The following is a 23161-nucleotide window of genomic DNA, read 5'->3' on the forward strand; positions in this document are numbered from 1 at the left end:
ACATAGCCATTGGTGGACACCTTTAATCAAAAGCATGTTACAATAAGCCGAGTGCGTACCATTCTTACCCTGACCATGGCCAACATCAAGCCGCCATGCTCTACCGTACAACAAGCAATGGCAAAAGCACCTCTGACGAATCGGGCTGCTCACCCTCTGCCTTATGGAGCTCCAGATGGAGATGGCTCTTTAGACCCGCCTCCTGGTTGAGCTGCTCCAATAGGACGGTGTGCTGCTTGAGGATATGGCCGGAGTCCTCCCTGCCCTTAGAGCAGCGCTGCTCCAGCGAGAGGTGAAGGCTATGGGCCTGCTCCAACTACGGCAAGAGAGGGAGAGACACAGTCAGAACTACTTTAGACAGCTGCTGATGATCAATCAGAACTACTACAGACTATTTCTGATAAGTCAATAATGCGTAGCATAAATAATGTAGCATATACGGTCAATGATGTCTATCTCAAGTGTTGATAACATTTAGATTTACCTTTAGCAACTACATTTACACCAGCCTTGATCTGTGTATAGACGTATATTCTGAATATTTACATGCCATCATAAAATTGTTCATTGTTCATAAAATGGTACCAAATGACTGTCCTGTTCCGTGTGCCGTTACCCCTGAACTCCAGTGTACGATGACTAAGGTTAATCTCATCCATAACCACCGCCCATTGTTCCAGAATGATATGCAACACGGGTGTGGTATCTGTGAGAGACTGGAGCCCCCGTGTGGCTACCTGAGCGTTGGCCTGGTTGAGCAGCTCCAGCAGCGTGTCCACGGCCAGGCGCAGCCTGCCGCAGGCCCCCAGGGCGGCCTCCTCCCCCGCCGGGTGGAGCTGGGTCTCGGACACCAGCAGGCTCTCACACAGCAGCTGGGTCAGCTCTGAGTCCTCGCCCAGCGACACGCCTGCTGAAAGAGAAGTCGTAATCGAACGGGAACCAACGGCCGTGATAACATGTTGGATAGCCCATGACTAGGGCTGGGTATCACGGCCAAGTTCCTGAATCGATTCGATTTCGATTCTGAAGGCTTTAAATCGATTAATCACGATTCGATTCGATTCAATCCGAATCGTTTCCATCTGCTCCTAGATTGAATGATAATTTTCTTAAGTTGTAAGGAAATATTCTTTATAGGCTATCATCATTAATTCATCACTAAAATCATTAATTGTGACTAAAATCTTGTAGTTGCGACTGTTAATTAACATCCTTAGCAAGATTTTACATTCTATTCAACGTGATGGCCTGCCTAATTCAATATATTAATGAAATTATCTCCATGCAACACACTGCAAAAGACATGTTTTTATTTTGTAGGCTACATTAATGACAATCCAGGCAACTATAAACAAAACTGCCTCCATCTTCCTAAAATATATAAATATAACCATTGTAAAGATTATACCATTTAAGATAAAATATTCAAGTATTATAAAACTCCTTAAATTCATATTTTTTCAACATATTTACAAAAAAAAATAAAATAAAAAATCGATCTCATGCCGCGTGAATCGATAGCGTGAAATGTAAACGAAATCGATCCAAAATCGATTAAATCGATTTTTTTACCCAGGCCTACCCATGACTAGAGTAGAATGGAAAACGAGTACCTAATATGACCTTTGAGAGTTTTTGCACAGGTTCATGTGCAGAACATCATATGCCAAACCAAGCTCAAGCCATTTCTAGAACCGTACTTAAACGAATCAGCATCCAAGTTGCCACATTGTGCGCGAGCTAGCCGCGCAGAAATTCATCCCCAGTATTAATTTTTGGAAACGTTTGGCATGAGATGCATATTTGACACGTAAATGTTAATCTGGTGTTGGCTATTCAAATCATGGCATCAGATAGAACTAAAATCAGGCGGAAGAGGTTTTTGTAATGTGAGAGTTTAGATTTCAGTTCGTACTTTAGTTTCCACACTAAAGAGGAACCCTTCCTACAGAGAGTGTCGATGGGCCGGCAGCGACTCAAAGTCTTACTTACTATCATAACCGGTTTGTCATTTGAGGCCGAGGAAGAAGGCAACCAACCTGACTCCTGTGCCTCGCTGCTCCCAGTCGAGCTTCTGTGATTGGCTGGCTGCTGAGACCTCCTGGGTCCAACAGTGATTTTCTGGCCAATCATCTCCTCTGTTGCAACGGTGCTGCGGATGACGTCTAGGAGTACTTTCCTAAGCTTCTCGTTGGCCTGGTGCAGTTTTAGTCTGGGGAGGAGGTGTGTGGGGGGGGAGGCGGGTCAGAGGATTAAAAAGAACATTGGGAGAATCCAAAAGACGAAAGAGAAGCCGGTTCTACATTAGCAGTCTCCATTGGACAACAATGAAATTAGCAACCGTTGTGGGGGGGGGGGCAGGCACTAAAACAATAACCTCCACAGCAAAGAATGAGGATTAACTTGTTGAACTTCAGCCCCATGGTTTGCCCTGGATTTTCTCTTCTTTTGCTGCCTTTTTTCGTCCCGTGCCATTAAGCACCCTTGATGGTGCTCAGAATGAGTCCCTATTCTAAAGGGCGACGGTGGTGTCTCACCGGTCCTCCTTGGCTGTCTGCAGGTCCTGCCCCAGCATGTTGAGGAGGTTTCCCCCCTCCTGGCCCTCCCGCTCCCTGCGCTGGAGCAGGGAGTCCAGGGTCTCCATCTCCGCGCGCTTCCCCTCCAGCTCACCCTGTAGGCCGTCCACCTCCGCCCGCAGCTGGACACACAGACACACGAATCAGGAATCACTCGAATCAAACCCCGTTGTTACATCCATCACAATACACAACGGTGAAATGTTTACCAGGAGTCCACCGAGGTTGAGAGATGGAAAGACGCAAGACAACTGACACAAACAGCCATGGCAAACAGGTTTCAAAGCGTGTTGGTCAATGATTAACTGCCTGGCTTGATGCCCAGCTGTTGTCTAACAAGTGTGGCCTGAAGGCAACACACTGTTCATTAGACCACGAAAGAGAGGGAGCAAGAAAAAAAGAAGCATAGTCCAACAGCCTTTCAGAGGCCAGGCTCAATAACATTGATGAATAATCGAGTCTCTAGATATTCAAATACGAGAATTGCATCTTCACAATGCAGCCAAATCCGCCCAAAATAATAATTAATAATACCTCAATAGCGACTAAAAACATGTGTTACAGTTGACAGCAACAAGAATCTGACACAAACTTCCTCTTCTACACTTCGATGCATTGTTTCTATTTTACCTTTTCTTCCTCTTCCTTCCCCTCCACCATCTATCTCCTCTCCCTGATGCTCACCTCCCACTAAGACAAGCCTCCTCTAGCCACCTGCCCCAGCAGGCAACAATGCCGTTACCGCGACAACATAACCCCCGCCCCCCTCTTAAGCGCACAAGGCCCAAGTGTGTGCCTGAAGGGACTTGATATCATTCAAATAAAAACCAGGCAGATACCATGGAGATAGGAAAGGGTGTGTGTGTGTGTGTGTGTGTGTGTGTGTGTGTGTGTGTGTGTGTGTGTGTGTGTGTGTGTGTGTGTGTGTGTGTGTGGAGTCGTCAGGGAACAATGCAGATTAGTATAACTAGAATCAGGACTACACCAACAGTTGTTTTGGTAGGTATAGTGGTACACATTAAAAAAAAATAAAACATTAATGGGAAGGCTGAAATGCAAAGTAATGAGAAGCATGATGTAAACGCCAGATCAAATGGTATATGATTTAGCGCAATCCCCATGGACATGTTCCCGCTATGCATTAAGATTCATGGATAAATGGATGAACGGATGGCTGGACAGACGGGATGAATGAATGAGCTGGCCCTCAAATGAAATGCCATGATGCCCCTTGAGCATCGAGATGATTCTGCAATCCCTCAAGCGTATGATTCTGTTGCTCATCCTCAATGGAGAGAAGACGTACAGTAACAGAAAGAGAAATACAAGATAACGCTTAGAGAACAATGACAGATAAGCACTGGGATGTGACTGAAGTCTTGCATTGAATTATTATGTCTTGAGTGCTATGTCTATTTACTGTTTGAATGTACGCCTCATTTTCTGAAAATGAATTTGGTCTTTGAGGACAATCAATTACGCATCCATCAATCAATCCCAATCAATCAATCTAGCCATCCAAGAGAACATTAATTTAGGCCAGGGGTTAAAAAAAAAAGATCAGATTAGCCAAGCTCTTTCGAGTAACGAGTCAGACCCACTGCGGTCAATCATCTCTACCACCTCCTTCTTAAACTCTGCTAGCAGAAGGACATCCCATGAATCCATACCTCTATCATATTAACACAATACAATTTCTCATTGGCCTCTTTTGCGTTACATGTTAGTTTACATAGACGGTTTTCACTCGTTAATGTGAACTATTAACCGATTTGTGTGCCTGTGCGTTCAATACCTGCGCAACCACATCATCCAGCTGTTGGAGCTGGGCAGTGAGCTGGCTCATCTTTTCCGTGTAGCCTCGCTCCTTCTGCTCATGCTCAGTGCTGAAGCTTCGTCTCTGCTCCTCAAGCTGTGCTTCCTTACACTGCTCCAACTCCGCCTTCAAGTACAACGGCAATACAGGTTCATGGGTTATTTAAATCCAGATTAATTCAAAATAATCATACAAATACATTCACGCATTCTTCTGCTTGGTGCCATGCGACTATTGAGCTGCTCGTCATCATTCGCCTCCAATGAAAACCTTCTGCATTAGAGGATGAAAAGCTTAAATCCATCCTATTAAGCCAGCGTTTATGGTTGGCTCCGCACAGCACACAGACGGTTAGAAAAAGGGCTCTCATGCTTTACATATGATGAGAGATTATGTGGAAACTAGGCTGGCGCACAGCTTAAAATGGAGCCGGTCTAGGAGCAGCCATTTCTCCCAGGAGTTGCAGGGTGCAGATGGGGTATAGAAGAGCATTGTCACAAATAATACACACACGCACAATAATCCTACATGATAACATAATGATATCTGCTAAGAGAACCCCAACAAAAACTAGGTTGATTATCAAAAACATGTGGATTTTAAGTTTTGTATAAAAAGGTTATCTGATTGGGGTTATCTGAATGCAATGTCTGTATAGAATGGCTGGATAGATGAATTGGGGGGGGGGGGGGGGGGGGGGTGGCACTCAAATGCATGGATAAGACTTACAATAAAGGCCATGTGCCTCCATTTCCCATAAAGCACCTCTTCCTAAGTTACCTTCAGTTTGCCGAGCCCGTCCTGCAGCCTCTCTTCCGATTGGACCTTAAAGAGTTGCATCTGTTCCTTGAACTGCACATGTTGTCTGGCCGACTCCTCTTTGAGCTCCCTGCGACAGACCTCCAACTCCTGGGCAGAGACCTGCCTCAGCTCCTACACAATAAGAAACGCACACCATGCATTTAGCTTCACAACAATTATACCCACGCTACACGAGATACCAACTGTATTGAATTGAAAGAATGGGTGGCAGTAGCTCAGCAAGTAGAGCGGGTCGACTGGATAACGGAAGGTTGCTGGGTCGCTCTCCGGCTCCTCCGGCTCCGAGTTTAGAGGTGTTCCTGAGCTAGACGCCTCACCCTAACTGCTCCTGATGACTTGGCTGTCGCCCTGCGTAGTAGACTCCGACATCGGTGTGTGAATGTGTGAATGAATGGTTGCAAGTCGCTTTGGATAAACCAGTCAGCAAAATCCCCTAATGTAATGTAAAATGTAAATGTCAAGAATGCCATTATTGTAGTCAAGTGGCACTTTGGCTAAAATGTTGCAACAAATGCCATACATATTCACTCTTAGAACGTAGCGCCTTATTCCTGAATGGGAATCGAACCCCGAACCACAAGCGGTTCCAATCACCACCTACTAGTGGAGCTAGACAGCACCAAGGTCATGGAGACTAAGATCACGTCACACCCACCTGTAGCTGGAGTTGATGCTGATCACAGAGCTGTTGTTTCTCTGTTTTGTAGCTGTGGGACAGCTCCTGAAGGGCATTGCCGTGTTGTTCCTCCAACTCAAGGACCTAGGAAAGAAAGACAAAATCAGGGGGAAAAAGGGCCTCAGATGTTATGAATGTTATGTACTAAAATCGATTTAGATAGAAGTGTGACTTGAAAGACATGCAAAGGATTGCATGTCTACTCCAGAAACAGTAGAATGAGGGTGGATTGTTGGAAGGGTGGCCGACTAACTATCTCCTACATAGTGGGTGGATGACTAGGTTGAATGATTACCTGCATCTTCAGAGTCTCCAGAGCCTTGCAGTGTTCAGCATCCAAGGCCTCCTTCTGAGCAGACAAGTCCTCCTGAAACACCACAGTCAGGGGTTATTGAGTTTGACTTTCTTCAGGATTTAATGATATAGAAATAATGATTTAATATCCACAACGATTTAAAGATGGTGCTCTTGTGGAAATGTTAAAATGATAAACACAACAATGATGGAAGAAGGCTATTAAAAGGATTTGAAAAACAGGACATTAAAATGGGACATATCAAAGGAGGGATGTGGTTCGATCCTTTGGAATTAGACTGGCGATAGCAGTAGGAATTATGAGGATGCCCCCCCCACTCTTCATTGTCAATAATATAATTTGTGGTTGTGGTGCTGACCTTGTGGGCGTTGCCGAGCTCGGTTGCCATGGCGCTGAACTTCCCCATGTGCATCTGGGCCAGCTCCATCCTCAGCCCCTCCCTGCCGGACACCAGCTCGGTCTGCAGGCGCTCCAGCTCCTGAGCGTGTGCGGCCTTCAGTCGCTCCACGTCTTGTGTGTGGCTCTCCTCCTGGTACTCCATGTCATCACGCAGGGCCTAAGGTAAGGGTTACGTCAGGGCCGAGGCAGACATTCACCATGCAAAGGGCTGATTATGGTTCCACGTCGACGCAACGCAAGGGGGTTTACGGACCCATTACGTCCTTGCGGACCCTCCTTGCGTCCACCGCAAGGGCCTGATGTGCGCCTCTCCCCAAAAAAATTTAACCATGCGTTGGAGACGATGCAGCAACGGCTGTGATTGATTCGCTCACTAGAACCCGACGCAAAACCAAAACAGGTTCACGACTGGGTCAAAGCGTCAGCGTGGTCCTTGCGTTGCATTTGTTGTGGAACCATTATCAGTGTTTTACTCTCATGATGATAAAACAGTCAAAACACATGGTGGAGAAGAAGCTCAGCCCCAACTATTGGTCGCTACAGATTGGGATTAAAATGAAGCGTTTTGGGGTCCGCTCACCTGAACCTCCTTCAGATAGGTGGCCTCCAGCGTGTCCATGTTGCTCAGCATCCTCCTCTCCAGCTCGTCCCGCTCATTTTTGTGCCCGACAGAGAGCTCAGACTCCAGGGCCTCCAGTTGCGCCTGATTGGTCTCCTGGAAAACAGCCGCCAAGTGCTCGAGTTCTGCCTTCCACTTGGAGTCCAGGCTCGCTTCCATGGCGACGAGCACAGCCGTGTGCTTTGTGTCCAGCTCCGTTGCCATGGCGGCGAGCTGGTCCCGGTGACGGGCGCTGAGGGCGTCCAGTTGTTCTTTGTGCCCGGTGGTGACGCCGTGCAGCTCTTGTGCGTGTTTGGTGAGCAGCCCCGTTCTCTGCTGCTCCAGCGCTGCCTGGTGCTTGTCGTTCCACTCCCCCAGAGAGACGCTCTCCTTATGGGCCAGGCTCTGCTCCAACTGCCCTTTCTCCTCTTGGAACCTGGAAAATGTTTCATCCAGAGATGTTAAACTCCCAAACAAAATATATATTTCAAAGGCTACATTTTTTCTTTCTTTCAATTAGTTAGATACAAATCCCCATAATCAAATTTAGAAGTGGGCCTGTACAATATTGGACAAATGACAACCCTATGGTTCACAAATGATATAAAAGCCATAGCAAGATCCCAAATTCCAACCCAGGCACCCAAAGGGGTGTAGCCTCCAACCTTAGATCAGCCTGCTGGAGTCGCTCCTCCCCTTGCTTCTGGAGGAGAGCAGCCAGCTCCTTCACCTCAGCAGACATGTTGCTCTTGGCCTTCCGCATTTCCCCGTCATGTTGACCTTTGGAAAGAAGACCACATATTATGTTGTTTCTTAGTCATTAATAAAATAACTAACAGATATTTGTTAATGGATAACATCAAGATACACATTATGTTTAAGACTTCCATTTAAAAGCGCCCTCTGAACTTGAAACTCAGTTTTAGTTCTCCTATAACCTCTGAATTCTGTGATTTTCTATGCCAAACACGTTAATCTTACTCTGATCGCTTTCCAGTGACGCCACCATCGCCCTCGACTTCTCCAGCTCTTCTTCCAGGCGTGTCCTCTGCTCCTCCTGGGAGGAGATCCTGGCTTGGTGCTCCTTCTGGAGCCGCTGCACCTCCTCCTGGTTACCAGAGCTCAGCTCCTCGACCACCCTCTGCTTCTCCAGCTGCCGGGCCTCCTCCAGGTGACGGAGCAGGTCGTTGGCAAAGTCCTTTTTCAGCTGCAGTGGTGTAGGGGGACAATGTTTTGACTATACTTACCAGCAGTGTGCGTCTGTTGACTATTGTACAATTCTGTTTAAATTAAAACTGTTTAAATCGGTTTACTTATCAGCACTTACATAATTACTGATGTGTTAGTAAAATACACAAAAAAAGCAGTGTTTCGTGTGGTTTCGGATCAGCTCAAATGAATGCGCAATGACTTCACCCATCGAAAGGCACCAATCATAAACCACAGTTGCCGTAGCCGAAGCCTAATGAAGCAGTTTCATACAGCGTATGCTTTCTCTCATTCTGAATGCCACTCGTGTACATTCGGAGTGGATGTGTACCTGCTGTGTGTTCCTCTGCAGCTCTGTGGCGTGCTGTGTGCCCAGGGCAGACAGGCTGCCCTCCAGGGTGTGGATGATGGTCATTCTGCTCCGCAGCTCTTCACTGTGGCACCACGTCCTTTGCTCGACCTCCACCTGAAACAGTGAGAACGTCACTGCCGTTAACATACAGTTTAACAAGAGCTCAGAAAATAAACGGGGGCCAATCAGATCACTCGGCTGATAGTTATCAGAACACAGACTCCATAATGTGCATTTACCTCCACCTGTCTTGCTGCTTCAAATCGCACCTTGGTAAGCTCTGGGAGAAAAAGAAAAGATACAATTTTTAAGCCATACATTATATATGAACATACATCTCATCTCATCATAAAATGTATTTTTATGATGAGATATGAAGAGAAATATTTTTCTCTTTTGTTGCGGATGCAGTGTGATCTGTGTCCCACCTTTGACGTATTTCTCAGAGAGTCTGGCCCTCAGCTGCTCCAGGTCCAAGGCGTGGCGGGTCTTCATGGTCTCTAGGTCTTCATAGTAGCGCTCAGTGAGGTCAGAGCGCGCCTGAAGAACACAACGATCGTTAGAATGTTGTTCGATGCATTCATACGGATAGCATAAAGTATCACGCGGTGACGACCCACTTGGCTACAATTTTGGGAACATGGAAATGAGTGACAACGATTTAATATATTAATACAAAATAAGAATCGCATCTTGAATCATGCGGGGGATCGGTGGATTACCTTCTGCCAGAAAATATGAACGAATGACAATATTTATTTTTATACCGATATCTTTCTGCCTGTTCTTCAATAGGTTTTCCGAGATGGACAACAAGCTGCACTAGCCGTCAGTGCAACTAGTTAAACGTAATAAATCAGTATTAACTATGAGGGTTCAGGAGAACCAGAGGAGCGTCTCTCTAACCTGGAGGAGCTCCTCTTTGTAGGACAGCGAGAGAGAACCGCGCAGTTTGGACAGCTCCACCTCATGTTTCTCCTCCAGTTGCAAACGAAGCGAGTCCAAATCCTCCTACACAAAATATGATACAACCAGAATGTGACTGCAGGATTAGTAGAATTGGGGGCTTAATACAATTAAAGCATGCAAGGAGGTTTTGTGTGTTTATAAATGCATTTCACATTGACGTTCAGGGGGGAAATGCTTGTGAAGCTACCTTGTGTTTCTCCAGTTTCAGTGTAAACTCAGCCAGAAGGTCGTTTCTCTCTTCTGCAGCGTCGCCTTCTGTGGTGAAACTGAAGAGACGAAAGCCATCAACAGAAATCCACACCTTGTTGGGTAGAACATTTTTTAATGAACTATGAAGAGACTGAATGAGGCCCTCTATTTTCGCCTGCTTGTAATTGTACCTAGCATCCCCGGTCTTTAGTAGGGACTCCTCCAGGGCACTCTCTACCAGTCTGAGCTGCAGCAGAGCGATCTCCTCCCTGTAGCTCTCCTCCGTTGTTCTCAAACGCTGTTCAAAGTACCTGGAGAGAAGAGCACAGTGAGTGCTTGTGTCCGATTGTCGGCTGATTGTCTCAGGACCAAGCAGCAGCCAGGACTTCCTGTTTGTTGAACCCTGGTGGAAGTCACCAATGTGTAGGAATTACACATCCAGTTTGCGGGAACTGGATGCAAAAACTATCCGCCACAAAGCAAGAAAATCCTATTCTTCTCGTTGTTTTTCCCTTTGTCTCGTTTGACTGTTTTAGTTTATTAAAAAAAAAAAGGTATCTAGGACTGTAATTATAATAAAATATATGATATATATTCATATTGTTTAGAGTCTATGCTGAGGACACCAGATCCACGAAAGACTAACCACTAGTAATGGTGAGTGGGTGAGTGAGGGCCTACCTCCTGAGGCCCTCCAGCTCGGCCTCATTGTGCTGCTTGATCTCCCGCCTTTGATCATTAAAATCAGCCTTCAGCCGCTCCAGGTCATCGACACGAGAAGAGCGGGCCAGCAGCTGCTCCCTGAGCTCTGTGGGACGAGAGAGGCGGGGGGAATTAATCAAGGTAGAGTCGGACCCAACAGCAAACACACGATTTAAGGTACACGCTTGCATGCTTGGGCGAGCGTGTCAGATGCGTGTTGTGCCTCCGAAATCAATGATCAAGTGCTCTCATCTTTCGAGCATCAAAGCACTACACTAAAGAATGGTCTGGGTCCAAACCAATAGGTACTGGGTTCGAATCCCAATGTCCACAACCTAAAGGTAACACCTACTTGTCCTTAATGTACCGTCCGGTTCCACTTTCACTTCCTATCAATATAAAATAATCATAAACCTTGTGAACTCTCACCTCCCAGCTCCTGCCGGCTGGTCCTCATGCTGTCCAGTTGGGCCCAGAGATGACCCGTTTCCTGTTCAGAGGTCTTCTTCAGTGTGGTCAGCTCCTCTTGCAAATGAGACACCTGTAAAACAGAAAGACAGGTTTTAAGTCTAAACGTATCTTCTTAACTTAAAGTAGTACATAAGTAGTCAAGTACATAAAGTAGATGTACCTCTTGTTGTAGTTGGCGCTCCTTCTCCTCTAGGTGGCGTGATTGGAGCTCTTTCTCCTTCAGTAGCGTTTGTTTACTACTGACCAGCTCCTCCAAGGAACCTGACGGGGGAACACAGCACAAGCATGTGCCGATGGTTAGGTCGTGTGGGACAGGCAGGTTCTTCTTCTTAGATAACAGGTCAGGTTCATGTAAAGCATTGGTAGGTACTGACTGGCAGCAGCGTCTCTGTCTGCCCAGGCCAGGTTGAGCTCCTCCTCCAGCCTGTGGACATCTGCCACGCTGGAAGCGCGCAGTTCCTCCAGAGAGGTCCGGGTGACAGCCAACTCAGCCACGGTGTCGTCCAGGCTCTTCTGGGTCTCAGAGAGGACGGTTCTGAGGTCTGCCATGGACTTCTCCGTCTCCTCCTCCCACTGTGACTTCATGACCTGCGGAACACAACACCAGTGAAATGAACACAATTTCCGTATGTGACGTGGAGATCAACTGAAATGCTGGACTAAACTACTGAAAGACCATTTAACCATGAGAAAACCGCACTTGAGAAGGCATTTATGAATGCCTAGTACCTGTATCTCGTTGGCCCGGTTCATCTCCGTAGAACTTTTCTCCTCCAAGAGACGACTCTCGTACTGCTGCCTTAGTTCATCTGTGCACAATAAGAACAGAAAAAAACAAAAAAAGAACAGAGTTCAATTGCAACACAGAGTTTCAGGTTCCAACTGCTCAAATTTCCACTCTACTAGGGGCAAATAATTCACCTTACAGAACAAAATAAAGGAGGACAAACGAAAAGCCCATGCGACGCGTCAACCCGTTCACTCGTGACTAACCCAGGCCCTGTTGGTTCTGCTGCCGCAGGCGCTCCAGCTCGAACTGCTGCTTGGCCTGGAGCATGGCGTTCTCCCCGGTCCACTTGTCCCGCAGCTCCGCCTGCACCTGGCTGAGCGCCGCCTCGCGCTCCCGCTGCAGGTTGGCCTGGGAGAGCTCCAGCCGCGAGGTGTGGAGGTCGGCCAGGCTCAGACGCAGCGCCTCCATGTCCACCGACTGCTTGGTCTGTGTGGGGAGGGTTAACGGGGGACGTTGTAACGCAATGTGCAGGCGCGATCCGAGGAGTTTGTGCGCAGAATTTCAGTTAGTTTTTCCTGATATTATGCATTGTTAAAATATTCTTAAAACATTTCGAAAATCTAATAAATTTAGGAAGGATTTCATTAGCAAGCCATGAAACAATTCGCCTGGAATCCATCCTTATCACTTGACCACACATTCTGTTTTGCTACACGGATCAGTCTGGACCTCCACATCGATTTCCTGAAATTACAATGCAATCGGGAGACAGTTAGGGCCTGTGTCTTAGCTGATGACGTAACCGAGCCCCTCTTGGACTGAGTCATGGTTGAGGACATGAAATTAAGACCGCCGCATGCAAAACACTAAAGGCATCTCCAGAAGCACCAAGGGGTAACTTTAACAATAGTTGAGCCAACACAGCCATAAGTGCAGACATGCAGAAATAGACTCAACTATTAAACAAGAGCAAGCGTATAGACTGGCAGAGTTTCTTGGCAGAAAAATACGTTGTTGCCGTTTTCGTTTATCCTGCGTGTCCACTGCACAGCGCACCATGATGGTGTAACATGCTTTGTAACACTGAGTGGCTGAAGAAGTTCTGTCTGTCGAGGCAAGTCCCGCCCAATGAAATCAACGTGGGCAGCTAGAGGTCCAGAACTGATCCATGTAGGAAAAACAGAATATGAGATCACCTGAGGGAACCAGGAGGGTCTCCAGGCTATTAATCAATTTGTTTATAATAAATTACTTTAGAAGAAATTAGAAGGTGGATGAGAGATGACAGAGGATGTTTGAACCAACATTCAATTAAAAACGGAGCACCAAGGCAAAAGAGAAAGAGAGACCAGGAAGGAACCACAAGAACAGCAAACAGATCACGGAGTTCTCCTCCCTGGGGCATACCTGTGCCTGCTGTATTTCTGCATGATGGGCGGTCTCCATGCAGTCTGTGAGCCGGGAGGTCAGCTCCAGCCTCAGTTGACTCATCTCCTCCCCGTGTCCGGCGCTCAGCTCTGACAGCATTCGCTGGTGCTCGCGCTCAGTCACCTGCACAGGGACCACACAACCATGACGACTGGCTATTAGGCTAAAGAAGCAACGTGGACCAGAGCATTGGAGCTGTATACCAACAATAGAGAGCGCATCACACAAGCATACATATGCCACAAACATGAGGGATGATCCCTAATTACCTTAAAACAAAAAATATTGATTTAATTTACTTAAATAAGAAGGTGAATGTAGCGTGTAGTGTGTTGTGTTCATTTTAACAGGTTGCTATGAATAAGGGGTGTAACGTTTCCTACACCCTACAATGAATGCAGTAAAATATGAAGTAAATCATCGGAAGTGAAGAGCTTTTGAGCATGTATTTACGTACAGTCGAGGATTCCTGCCTTCTCCACCAGACCAGGAGATGGAGCAGTAACCCCCCCCTGCCCCAGGCTCCCCCTAGCTGACTCTACCTGCTTAATGAGGCTGATCTGCTTTTTATGTTCCTCGCCGAGAGCAGCCTTCTGCGCAGACAGCTCTCTCTCCAGACGACGGTTCAGCTCAGACACCTACGGATCGATAAGCACATGATGACTAATGCCGGCATCTGCATCACCGTCCTCATCGTTGTACAAGCAACGTAGAGTTGAAATGAAAAGTACATTGAAAAGTACAGAGTCTGGTTGTTATCCAATATGATTTTCATTGAACCATGCCTGGTTCTAAAAGTTAATTTAGACAAAACAGGAGAGACGCATCTTCTTGGACAAACATTTATGTAAATAACTGATTAAAAATGTCATGCGCTTCATTGTAAAGAAGGGTAGGATAGGGTGAGTTTAAATAGTACCTCGGCCAGGTGTTTCTGAGAGAGTTCCTCCACCTCTTCATGGTGAGATTGCCTCAGCCGCTTGGTGGTCTCCTCCAGTGCCATGGCCTGCTTCTCCATGAGGGTCTTCACCTCAGACTCCTGCTGCCCCCTCTGCTCCTCCAGGAGACGCCTCGCTCCCCGCAGCTCCTCCTCTTTCTCCTGCTGCTCGTCCTCCCATTTCTCCCGCACCTCGGCCAACTAGGGAGAAAGCATGATAAAAAGTTAGCAATCCAACGTCAAACACACCGTCCACTTAAGGCCTGAACAAGCCCGGGAGACTGGAACACGTAAGAAACACAACCAGGTATCTGCAGCATCAAGGGGGCTTATCAACATGGTTCCTGAACAATTTGGTTTTTTGTTTCTAAGCTTGTTACACTCCAATATTTAACAAAACATAGGAGTGTTCACCAGTTACGGTTTGAAAAAAGGAGTGCTTTTCTATTTTGCAACCGATTATCCAGATGTAGCACACATTGGCTGCATTGTTGGTTGATAAATCAACCGCTAGACTATATTCGGTGTAATGACCTGTTAAGTAGGCTTGGCAGATGAATCTATTGAAAACAGTATGCCTCATTGTTGCATGGGGTGTGCGCGAACGACTTTGACAAACCCTGCAGAAGCATGTTGTGGCCCTTTACGAGATATCGAATAATTATCTTGCTTACCTCCTCCTCCTTTGCCTGGATCAGTGTCTCAAATTGCTCGAGTTCCTCCTCCAGGATTTGCTCCATTTTCCTCAGCTGTCTATCCATCTCCTCCTCTTTTAGCCTGTGCGCCTCCCCTGCTTGGACCTGTGCCTCCTCTAGGGGAACCAGTGTGTTCTTTAGACTGACAAGCTCATCCTCCAGTCGGCTCCTTTGCTCTTCAGTGCTTCCCAGAGTTCTCCGGCTCTCCTCCAGCTCTCCCTCCATCTTCTCCAGCTCCTCCTTGGCAGCCTCAACCTGAAGGCGAGTGGTGTTGAGGTCCTTGAGGGCAGAGTCCAACTCCAGGGTCTTTTGAACCAGGAGGGCAGCAGTGGTTTCATGCCTGGCTTTGGTGTCTACCAGCTCCGATACGATTTGGTCCTTGGCCTTTGAAGGGGAAGGAGAGGAAAATACTGTCAAGTTTGTCTGCTTTGGTGATCATTCTTAATCATTATTTCATGTATTTTCTCCACGATACAAATGGGTTCAGTAAGTGTGTGGTTTAAATTATTTAAAGATAGATATGTACCTGAAGATCCAGATGGCCCTTCTCCTCAATCACCTCCGTCAGATCTCCAGGCAGTTTGTCGGCAAGCAGAGCAGACGGAGGGGTCGTGGTGAAGAAGAGCATGGAGGACCCGTCCTCCTTTTCCTCCAAGAAGGGGCCGTCTTTGTTCTCAAAGTGGTCCTGTTTAGACGTGTACAGGTTTTCCTCCTCCAGTTCCTGCTCCTGGCTCCTCTGCTTCTCCCTTTCCTCCTCAAGCTCCCAGAGTGCCTCCTTGAGTTCTTCCGTTACTTGTGCCCACCTGCAAAAACCATGAACAAACTTGTTAAACCAATTTCAATGTACATTTTCTAAGAGGATAACACCTTTTTTATTTACTGCCAAACAACGTCAAAAAGGTACAGCATGAGCCTCTCTCCTACCGGCTCCTGGCCTCTTCCAGTTCCTCCGCGCTCTTGGAGACCTCCTCCCTCAGGATATCGAGTTCCCTCTCTTTCAGGTCCAGCTCGTCTCTGAGCTCCTCACACTGCTGTCCGAGAAGTGCCTTGGCCAGGTCCGCCGGCTCCTCGGCCGGCTGCCGCGACGCCTCCCCGAACTCTGCATCGCCGCTGCAGGGCGAGGTGATGGGCCAGCCTGGCGACACGCCGCGGGGGTAGCAGTCCAGGACGAGGTCGGACGCTGCCGAGCATTGTGCGTCAGAGAAGTTGAGGAGGTTGTCGTAGTTTTCCCGGAGAGGGTTGGAGATGGAGAAGAGGTGCGAAGGGTCACCCAGAATATCACTGTTGAGCTCAAAACTGTCAAATATAAAAGAAATGCGATGGATTAACATAACTACAGTTGCGATTGGCTGATTTAAAACTGATAATTGAGACATGTTTCGAGGTGTGTGAAGCATTTAACATGCACGCCGATTAAACCATGGACAACCACACAATTATGGTCATCAGCATTATTCACTGACCTGTAATTGGCAGAGTTCTCTTCAAGGATGTGTTCTTCAAAGCTCTGATTGGCCTGGCAGGAGTTGGACTTTGCAGTGGACAAGTAGCGCTCCATCAAGATGTCTGTGCAGACAGATCTGGCCAGACCATCTTCAGAGAGCGCTTCCTGGCCTGATCCACCTTCCTCATCCTCACCGAAGCTGACCCTTTCTTGGTTCTGTCTATTCTTGGACGCCTTGATACCCGAGTCTTCCTTCTCCAGTCTGTCAATCTCTTTCTCCCCCTCTTCCAAGAGCTGCCGGATTCTGTCCAGCTCCTCCCTGTGCTCCTCCTCGAGCCTCCTCGTTTCCTCTTCCCGTCTCTCCCTCTCCTCCTCTAGGGTGCAGAGACGGAGGGCCGAGCTTGCGACCTCCTCTTTCAGCCTCTCGGCGTTCTCCTGCTCTCTGACTAGCATCCTGCTGGTTTCTTGGAGCTGGGTGTTGAGAAGCTCCTTCTCCTCCTTGTATCTCTGGATCTCAAAGGACTGGCTTTGGGCTTGGCTTATCTGCTCCTGGAGGTCTCGTAGCTGCAGCTCAGTTTGTGCTTCCCTTTGCGTCATCTCTTTCTTCATTTCCCTATTCTCCTCCTCCAGCAAAGAAAGCATATTTTGGCAGTTCTCCTTCTCCTTGGCGAGTTCTTCACATATTCCTCGGCTGTTGGACCTCTCCTCTTCTAGCTCGGCACCGAGCCTGAGGAGGAGGGCGTCCGTTTCGGTGTCTCCATTAGCCTTAGAGTTTGTGTTTAAGCTCTCTTTAAGTTCCCCCAGTGGGAGCGCCACACAGGAGGGGACAGAGTCTTTGGAGCCATGCCGTTGCTGGGAATGAGGTGGCTCGGGCACCCCTGTTTGACATTTAATGCGCAAAAACTCCACGCTAGTCTGCAATACAGTAGAAAGATCATTTAAGTTTAACATCTGCAGTAATCTTCACAGATGTAGGGAACATGATCCTAATGTGAATATCATTTTACACCTTTTGATTGAATCCTCATTGTAACATATGTAAATATTGCAATCAATTGCAGTACATTTTTGCAAATTTTTGCAATAATTAAAATAAAAAAAAAATGCTTCTGTATGTTGCCTAGCATCGTACCTGCTGAAGCTGCTTCTGCAAGGCCTGGATCTGTCCGGCAAGGGACTGGGCCTCTAGCTGTACCTGGTCTCTGCTGGCCTGGGCTTCCTGAAGGTTGAAGCTCAGCTTGGCGATGATCTCGTTGCGCTTCTCCACAGCCTGCTGCAGCTGCTGCAGAACGAAAAGGAGGCATTTTTGGGTTAAAGACCATACTTGTCTTTGAGGACGTTACTACAGTGTAGTAACGCAATGTCCTCATTTCCCATACCCGAGGTACCCTACTTTGTTAATAATGCAGCCTTACTTTCTGTAAATATTTCATGATTTAGTTGTGGGTGGGGATGGGTTAGATTTTATAAACTAGTTATGATTAATTAAGTGATTACTGCAATGAAAATTATACAAACACCTTTGAATCATTTTACAAATGCCCTATGTGAAGTTCATATAATTGTTGTGATGGGTGACTGCAGTGAACATGATAAGGTACACCTGAACAAAATAATCTATAGCGATCTCCCATATGAAATCAACAAAACGCATAATAAAGTATGGCTACAAAGCCTTCATTTCATTTCCTCTGCAGCTCACATAGATAGCGCTGAATAACGTTGAGCTCATAAGACACCCTAAAACCCGATGGTGCATTTTGATTTAATTTCACCATATCAAAGTGACAACAATACTTAATACATTACAGTGACACAAAGCCAGGTTCTGTTTCATGTCTACCCACAGAAAATTATGCTTCATCAAGACTGCTTTGATAAATAATCTGAGACAGGGGAGAGGGAAAAAATTCCAAAATGAACAGGCTAGACTGAACACAGACACAAAGACAGTCAACCTTCATTGCACACTCGCATACAGAAAACAGGAAGCACCTGGTTTACAAATAAAGCTAAATTGAACCATTAGCCAAAACATTGCTATCCAACCCACTTGGAAATGTACGAGTGTTTGATAAATGCATTTTCCAAAAATACTTATTCATGGGTTCATAACCACGTGCCACAGAATTAAAATAAGCCCATTTTCCAGTGTGAATTCACTTCTTAGCATATGACACTGAATGAAGCAACATACATATTCATAAAATAAATAGAAGGCATTCTCACTTGTCACTCGACAGAAAAATATGAATACCCTTTCTGCAGTGCAGTATAATGTCAAGAGTTTCATGGATACCTTGAGCTGCTCTTTGCCAGTCAGTGCTATTAGCTCATCTTCCATCTCTTCAACAGGGGAGGTAATGGGGCCTTGGCTCGGATGCTGGGACGGAATCTTCTGGCCATGGATCTGGACCGTAAAAGTCTTGGGTTTTTGGGGCACCTAAACATGATAAACATGGCTTTTACATTTAAACACGATTGGTGCTTTAAGGAGCTTCCTACATGAATTTATATATGACACATTATCAGGTTCCATTTAAAAAATAACCTAGTAGTCAAGACTAGGCCTGGGTAAAAAAATCGATTTAATCGATTTTGGATCGATTTCGTTTAAATTTCACGCTATCGATTCACAGGGCATGAGATCGATTTTTTTTTTTTTTTTTTTTTTTTATAAATATGTTGAAAAAATATGAATTTAAGGAGTTTTATAATACTTGAATATTTTATCTTAAATGGTATAATCTTTACAATGGTTATATTTATATCTTTTAGGAAGATGGAGGCAGTTTTGTTTATAGTTGCCTGGATTGTCATTAATGTAGCCTACAAAATAAAAACATGTCTTTTGCAGTGTGTTGCATGGAGATAATTTCATTAATATATTGAATTAGGCAGGCCATCACGTTGAATAGAATGTAAAATCTTGCTAAGGATGTTAATTAACAGTCGCAACTACAAGATTTTAGTCACAATTAATGATTTTAGTGATGAATTAATGATGATAGCCTATCAAGAATATTTCCTTACAACTTAAGAAAATTATCATTCAATCTAGGAGCAGATGGAAACCATTCGGATTGAATCGAATCGAATCGTGATTAATCGATTTAAAACCTTCAGAATCGAAATCGAATCGATTCAGGAACCGTGATACCCAGCCCTAGTCAAGACAACATCAACGTTTAGAAGAATATTGCTTGACTCACTACATGAGCAGGTTCAGAGAGACCTTGAGTGGAATTCTCTTTTAATCCTGCTGACGTTGCCATGGCAACGTCATAATGCCCTCCCCCCCCATACACAACTACATGTTTACTGACCCATTTCTCTAACGTATGTCTACAAGGCAGGGGGCAAAAGCCTCTAGCGGAATCACACAATGTAATGTAATTCAATGCAAAAGTAATACAGGTCAGCTATGAATAGTGAATGGGTCCAAATCAAAAGGACATGTAATCCTTTCAACATTTTGTCTGGTCTGTCCGGTTTCGGATGAACATGTCTGTCCGGTTTCGGATGAACATCTCGAAGTACCAAATAAATGATTTGGACCAGCAGCCCTACCTCGTGGTTGATCTTGCACTTCTCCTTAGCGCCACTAGCTGGCGCCGGCGCCGGCTCTAGGGGTCGCTCTTGCGCTGGGCGGTCAGTTTTCGGGACATTCTGGCCCTTCCTCTTCGCCGTCTTTTTCTGCGCCCCCTCACCGTCACCTTTCGCCCGCCTCTCTCGGAAGCTAGCAAGCTGCGCAGGAAGGAAAGCGAGACGTACACGGACACATAGGTCAGCACGGCCGAGCACCACGCCACCAGCATGGCCGGCCTCAGGGCTGGGTGGAGGGATGACGGTTAGCACCCCGGCTGCATCTTCTCACTCAAAGACACAGCTGGAAATAACAGAGAACTGCATGGATGATTTACCCCCTTGAGCACTGAGTACTGACCCCAGTAGCCCTTATGTCAGAGGAGTCAGAGTGATCAAGCAGAAGAGGCAGTATCCCAAAAAAATGAGCCATGAAATCCCAACCTCGCTTGGCCATAAATAGAACTAAATCATGACCCAGCAGGGTAAAGAAGTTCAAAGTGAAGTGGGAATAGTCTCAAATCTCCAGGTAGATTATTTAAAGAGCATGAACAGGGAGAGAAACCTGTTGAAAAAACTAAAAAAAAACAGGACAGAAACTGATGGTGCACAAAAATATTCCAATCGATTGGTCCGATTCAGATTTATCTTTTGGTTTGTGGAAAGGTCAAAGATAGAAAAGGCTGAGCGCACTTTGAAGTATTAGAACATAATGTCATGGGTCAAGAATGACAAAAGAAAAAGAAGAAAAGACTATACGGTGATCCACAGAAAAGTAAAAGCCACAAAATTAAAGTCCATGACAAATCCCCTGGACTCCAACCACGTCAGCTTGGGACGAATCATTATCCAGATTTGCCTGTTCACTGTGAAGATAACCTGTGCCGCTCCCTTCTCTCCCTCTTCTTAAAGCAGCTTAGAAATCAGATTACAGCTGTTCCAAAGAACCACAGACAGCCATGTGTAGCACTCCATAATCACTAGTCATTACTCTATACCCTGCTTCTCCATCTCTCTTAAATGTATTTGTTAAAAGTCAAAACAATCAATACTCTCCAACCATCAGACAGCTATCAATCTTCCATCTTGTCCCAGACGTTTGTTCCTCTATCCAGGAAAAAGCTCTATTCCAAGCAGCATGCTCTCACACCATCGTGTTGCAAACTGTCACAAGCCAAAGAGCGGTGAGAACCACTGGCTCCCGAGCAGGGAACGGCTAAAAGTGAGCAGACCGGAGGAGGAGGAGTAGTAGGATGAGGAGGGTGGAGATAGGGGCCGACCAAATGGAGATAGGGGGGCAGAGCTCAGAGAGCTCTGTGGCAAGCAACATCAGTGAGATGGATGCGTGTGCACGTGACCACTGTTGCTAAGAGAAATGAGTCATATACACGCACAATTTATTTGTACATGTTCATGTACGCAACTGTATTTTTCTCATTGTCCATTTGGTACATGCTCAAACAGCTCTTGAATGGCTTGAACAACATCATTGTTCTACAGATTCCTACTGCACCATGCAACCTACTCCTCCTGGGATGACATGGAGATGGGCTGCCTATAGACATTGAAGACAGCCACCTCTCTCGTTCAAAGACTTGCATAAGTTCCCTTATACTCTGACAAGCCCCCCGGCCTAGCGCTATCCCTCAATTACTTCCTTCATCGCCTTTGAATTTGCAACACTTATGTCACAGACAGTATACAAACCAAGAGAGGTAGAGGGAATAGAAAGAATGACAAGGGGAAAAATATTTTGCCTGAAGCCTTGTCTGTAATGTGGGTGCCAGACAGTCTTCCATTCTGTCTGAGTGTCACATGAAATCTAAAATCGATACAATGCTGCCCTACAATACAACAACCAGTCACTCCGAGAAAGAACTCCGCTGCCATATCTAATATATTAATATGCACTTTGAAATTATTGTACACATGCACACAACATGTGACTGTGTGCATGGGATGATTATTACCAGAGTAAATTTGGTGCCCAGCACATTAAAGAAAAGTGGAATGCATCACCATGGCAACAGCATCAATGCAAGATTCAGCTACATTGCATAAGCCTGTTGCACCACCTGATGGCATATATGCACAATGACAGCCTTCATTCAACAATGAAAGGATACGTTTGTGAGGCAAATTAGAGTAGAAACCCAACCCTGATTGAACTCAATGCAATATTTGAAGGATATATTACATTTGCTGCAATCAAACACCCATGGAGAGAAATAGAAGGAAAAAAACACCTAAGAGACGTAATATCCAGAAAGAAACAGGGAACAGCTACAATCACCAGAGCCAGAGTTCCTAAAGCCCAATAATCTGTTATTTTTAACACGTCTTCATACTACTCACCGGTTGACTTCTGGGCATGGCAGACGGTTTCTGTCATGAGGAACAACAAGTGGTTGAGTCTGGACCCTACATAGCAGTTTGTTGTCAAATTGATTACGTTTAAAAATGTGTTCTTCCAACATGATCCATCAATAAACATGGTTCGCATCAGAAGTGCATGACAATATCTGAATGATGTGTGTGTCGCTTGTTGAAGATGAGCTACACGTCGTTTGTCAAGCAACGAGATGACATTTGAACTTGACCATGTAGAGTGGACGCCATAACGTCGGGCTAATAGATACGAAATAAATTAAATAGAAAATATATATATTTTTTTACATTTATTTAGTTATTACATTTCTAGATCCTTCTTGTACAATGAAAAAATACGGCCACATGTAATGCATCACCGTTAACCATTTGATACATTAAGATATTTTGGATTTTGTAATCTATTGACATTGGAAAAATTGCCATGGTCACAAGTTGCAAAACCGAATTGTACTTAGAAGATTGTTTGGCGTTTATATGTATTTAATGAAGACAGTGATCCTTATTTAACGATAGGCGGAAGACATAGTATGGCATGGGAAGGCAACATTATAGCAAACATCCGCAAGAACATAAAAACCCCAATGTATCTAAACTTGGCATGGGTTACTTTCACTTGAGATCAACTCATTTTCAAACGAACACATCAGTGCAGCTGCAGCCATTGCGCGGCAAACTCACAACATTGCATGATACCCTGCAGTTGAATATCAGCTAAACGACAATGAACCCCACTATGATTAACTGGCTCAGTATAGCGGTTCATCGAGCATCGATCAGGTGCAACTCTGTGACAAAGAGTTCACGAGCCACTGCTATTAGCCACCGCTATTAGCCACCCGTTTAGCCTAGGCTTGAA

General features: G+C 45.8%; 1 protein-coding gene across 4 annotated transcripts in view; it reads right to left on the bottom strand.

Moving 5' to 3' along the window:
* Positions 1 to 23161, bottom strand: part of pcnt (pericentrin) — a 39017-nt gene that overhangs the window by 15620 nt on the left and 236 nt on the right. For 2 of the 4 annotated variants that reach the window (XM_060052628.1, XM_060052627.1), the window contains exons 2-36: positions 22270 to 22299; positions 19900 to 20076; positions 18629 to 18772; positions 17462 to 17611; positions 16349 to 17244; positions 15810 to 16181; positions 15412 to 15688; positions 14865 to 15269; positions 14173 to 14391; positions 13796 to 13891; positions 13233 to 13376; positions 12089 to 12311; positions 11825 to 11904; positions 11470 to 11683; positions 11256 to 11356; positions 11054 to 11165; positions 10604 to 10730; positions 10114 to 10233; positions 9921 to 9999; positions 9671 to 9775; positions 9193 to 9304; positions 9004 to 9044; positions 8744 to 8878; positions 8185 to 8410; positions 7869 to 7983; positions 7186 to 7639; positions 6565 to 6762; positions 6186 to 6257; positions 5870 to 5974; positions 5173 to 5325; positions 4372 to 4518; positions 2538 to 2698; positions 2040 to 2212; positions 738 to 907; positions 154 to 316 (exon numbers count right to left, since the gene is read on the bottom strand). In XM_060052628.1, coding sequence (XP_059908611.1) covers positions 154 to 316; positions 738 to 907; positions 2040 to 2212; positions 2538 to 2698; positions 4372 to 4518; positions 5173 to 5325; positions 5870 to 5974; positions 6186 to 6257; positions 6565 to 6762; positions 7186 to 7639; positions 7869 to 7983; positions 8185 to 8410; positions 8744 to 8878; positions 9004 to 9044; positions 9193 to 9304; positions 9671 to 9775; positions 9921 to 9999; positions 10114 to 10233; positions 10604 to 10730; positions 11054 to 11165; positions 11256 to 11356; positions 11470 to 11683; positions 11825 to 11904; positions 12089 to 12311; positions 13233 to 13376; positions 13796 to 13891; positions 14173 to 14391; positions 14865 to 15269; positions 15412 to 15688; positions 15810 to 16181; positions 16349 to 17244; positions 17462 to 17611; positions 18629 to 18772; positions 19900 to 20076; positions 22270 to 22299 — 6496 coding nt within the window. The remainder of the gene's footprint in view (positions 1 to 153; positions 317 to 737; positions 908 to 2039; positions 2213 to 2537; positions 2699 to 4371; positions 4519 to 5172; positions 5326 to 5869; positions 5975 to 6185; positions 6258 to 6564; positions 6763 to 7185; positions 7640 to 7868; positions 7984 to 8184; positions 8411 to 8743; positions 8879 to 9003; positions 9045 to 9192; positions 9305 to 9670; positions 9776 to 9920; positions 10000 to 10113; positions 10234 to 10603; positions 10731 to 11053; positions 11166 to 11255; positions 11357 to 11469; positions 11684 to 11824; positions 11905 to 12088; positions 12312 to 13232; positions 13377 to 13795; positions 13892 to 14172; positions 14392 to 14864; positions 15270 to 15411; positions 15689 to 15809; positions 16182 to 16348; positions 17245 to 17461; positions 17612 to 18628; positions 18773 to 19899; positions 20077 to 22269; positions 22300 to 23161) is intronic. The other 2 variants (XM_060052630.1, XM_060052629.1) reach the window with 1 other exon arrangement.

Source organism: Gadus macrocephalus, chromosome 5, assembly GCF_031168955.1.
Source record: "Gadus macrocephalus chromosome 5, ASM3116895v1".
Taxonomy (NCBI): domain Eukaryota; kingdom Metazoa; phylum Chordata; class Actinopteri; order Gadiformes; family Gadidae; genus Gadus; species Gadus macrocephalus.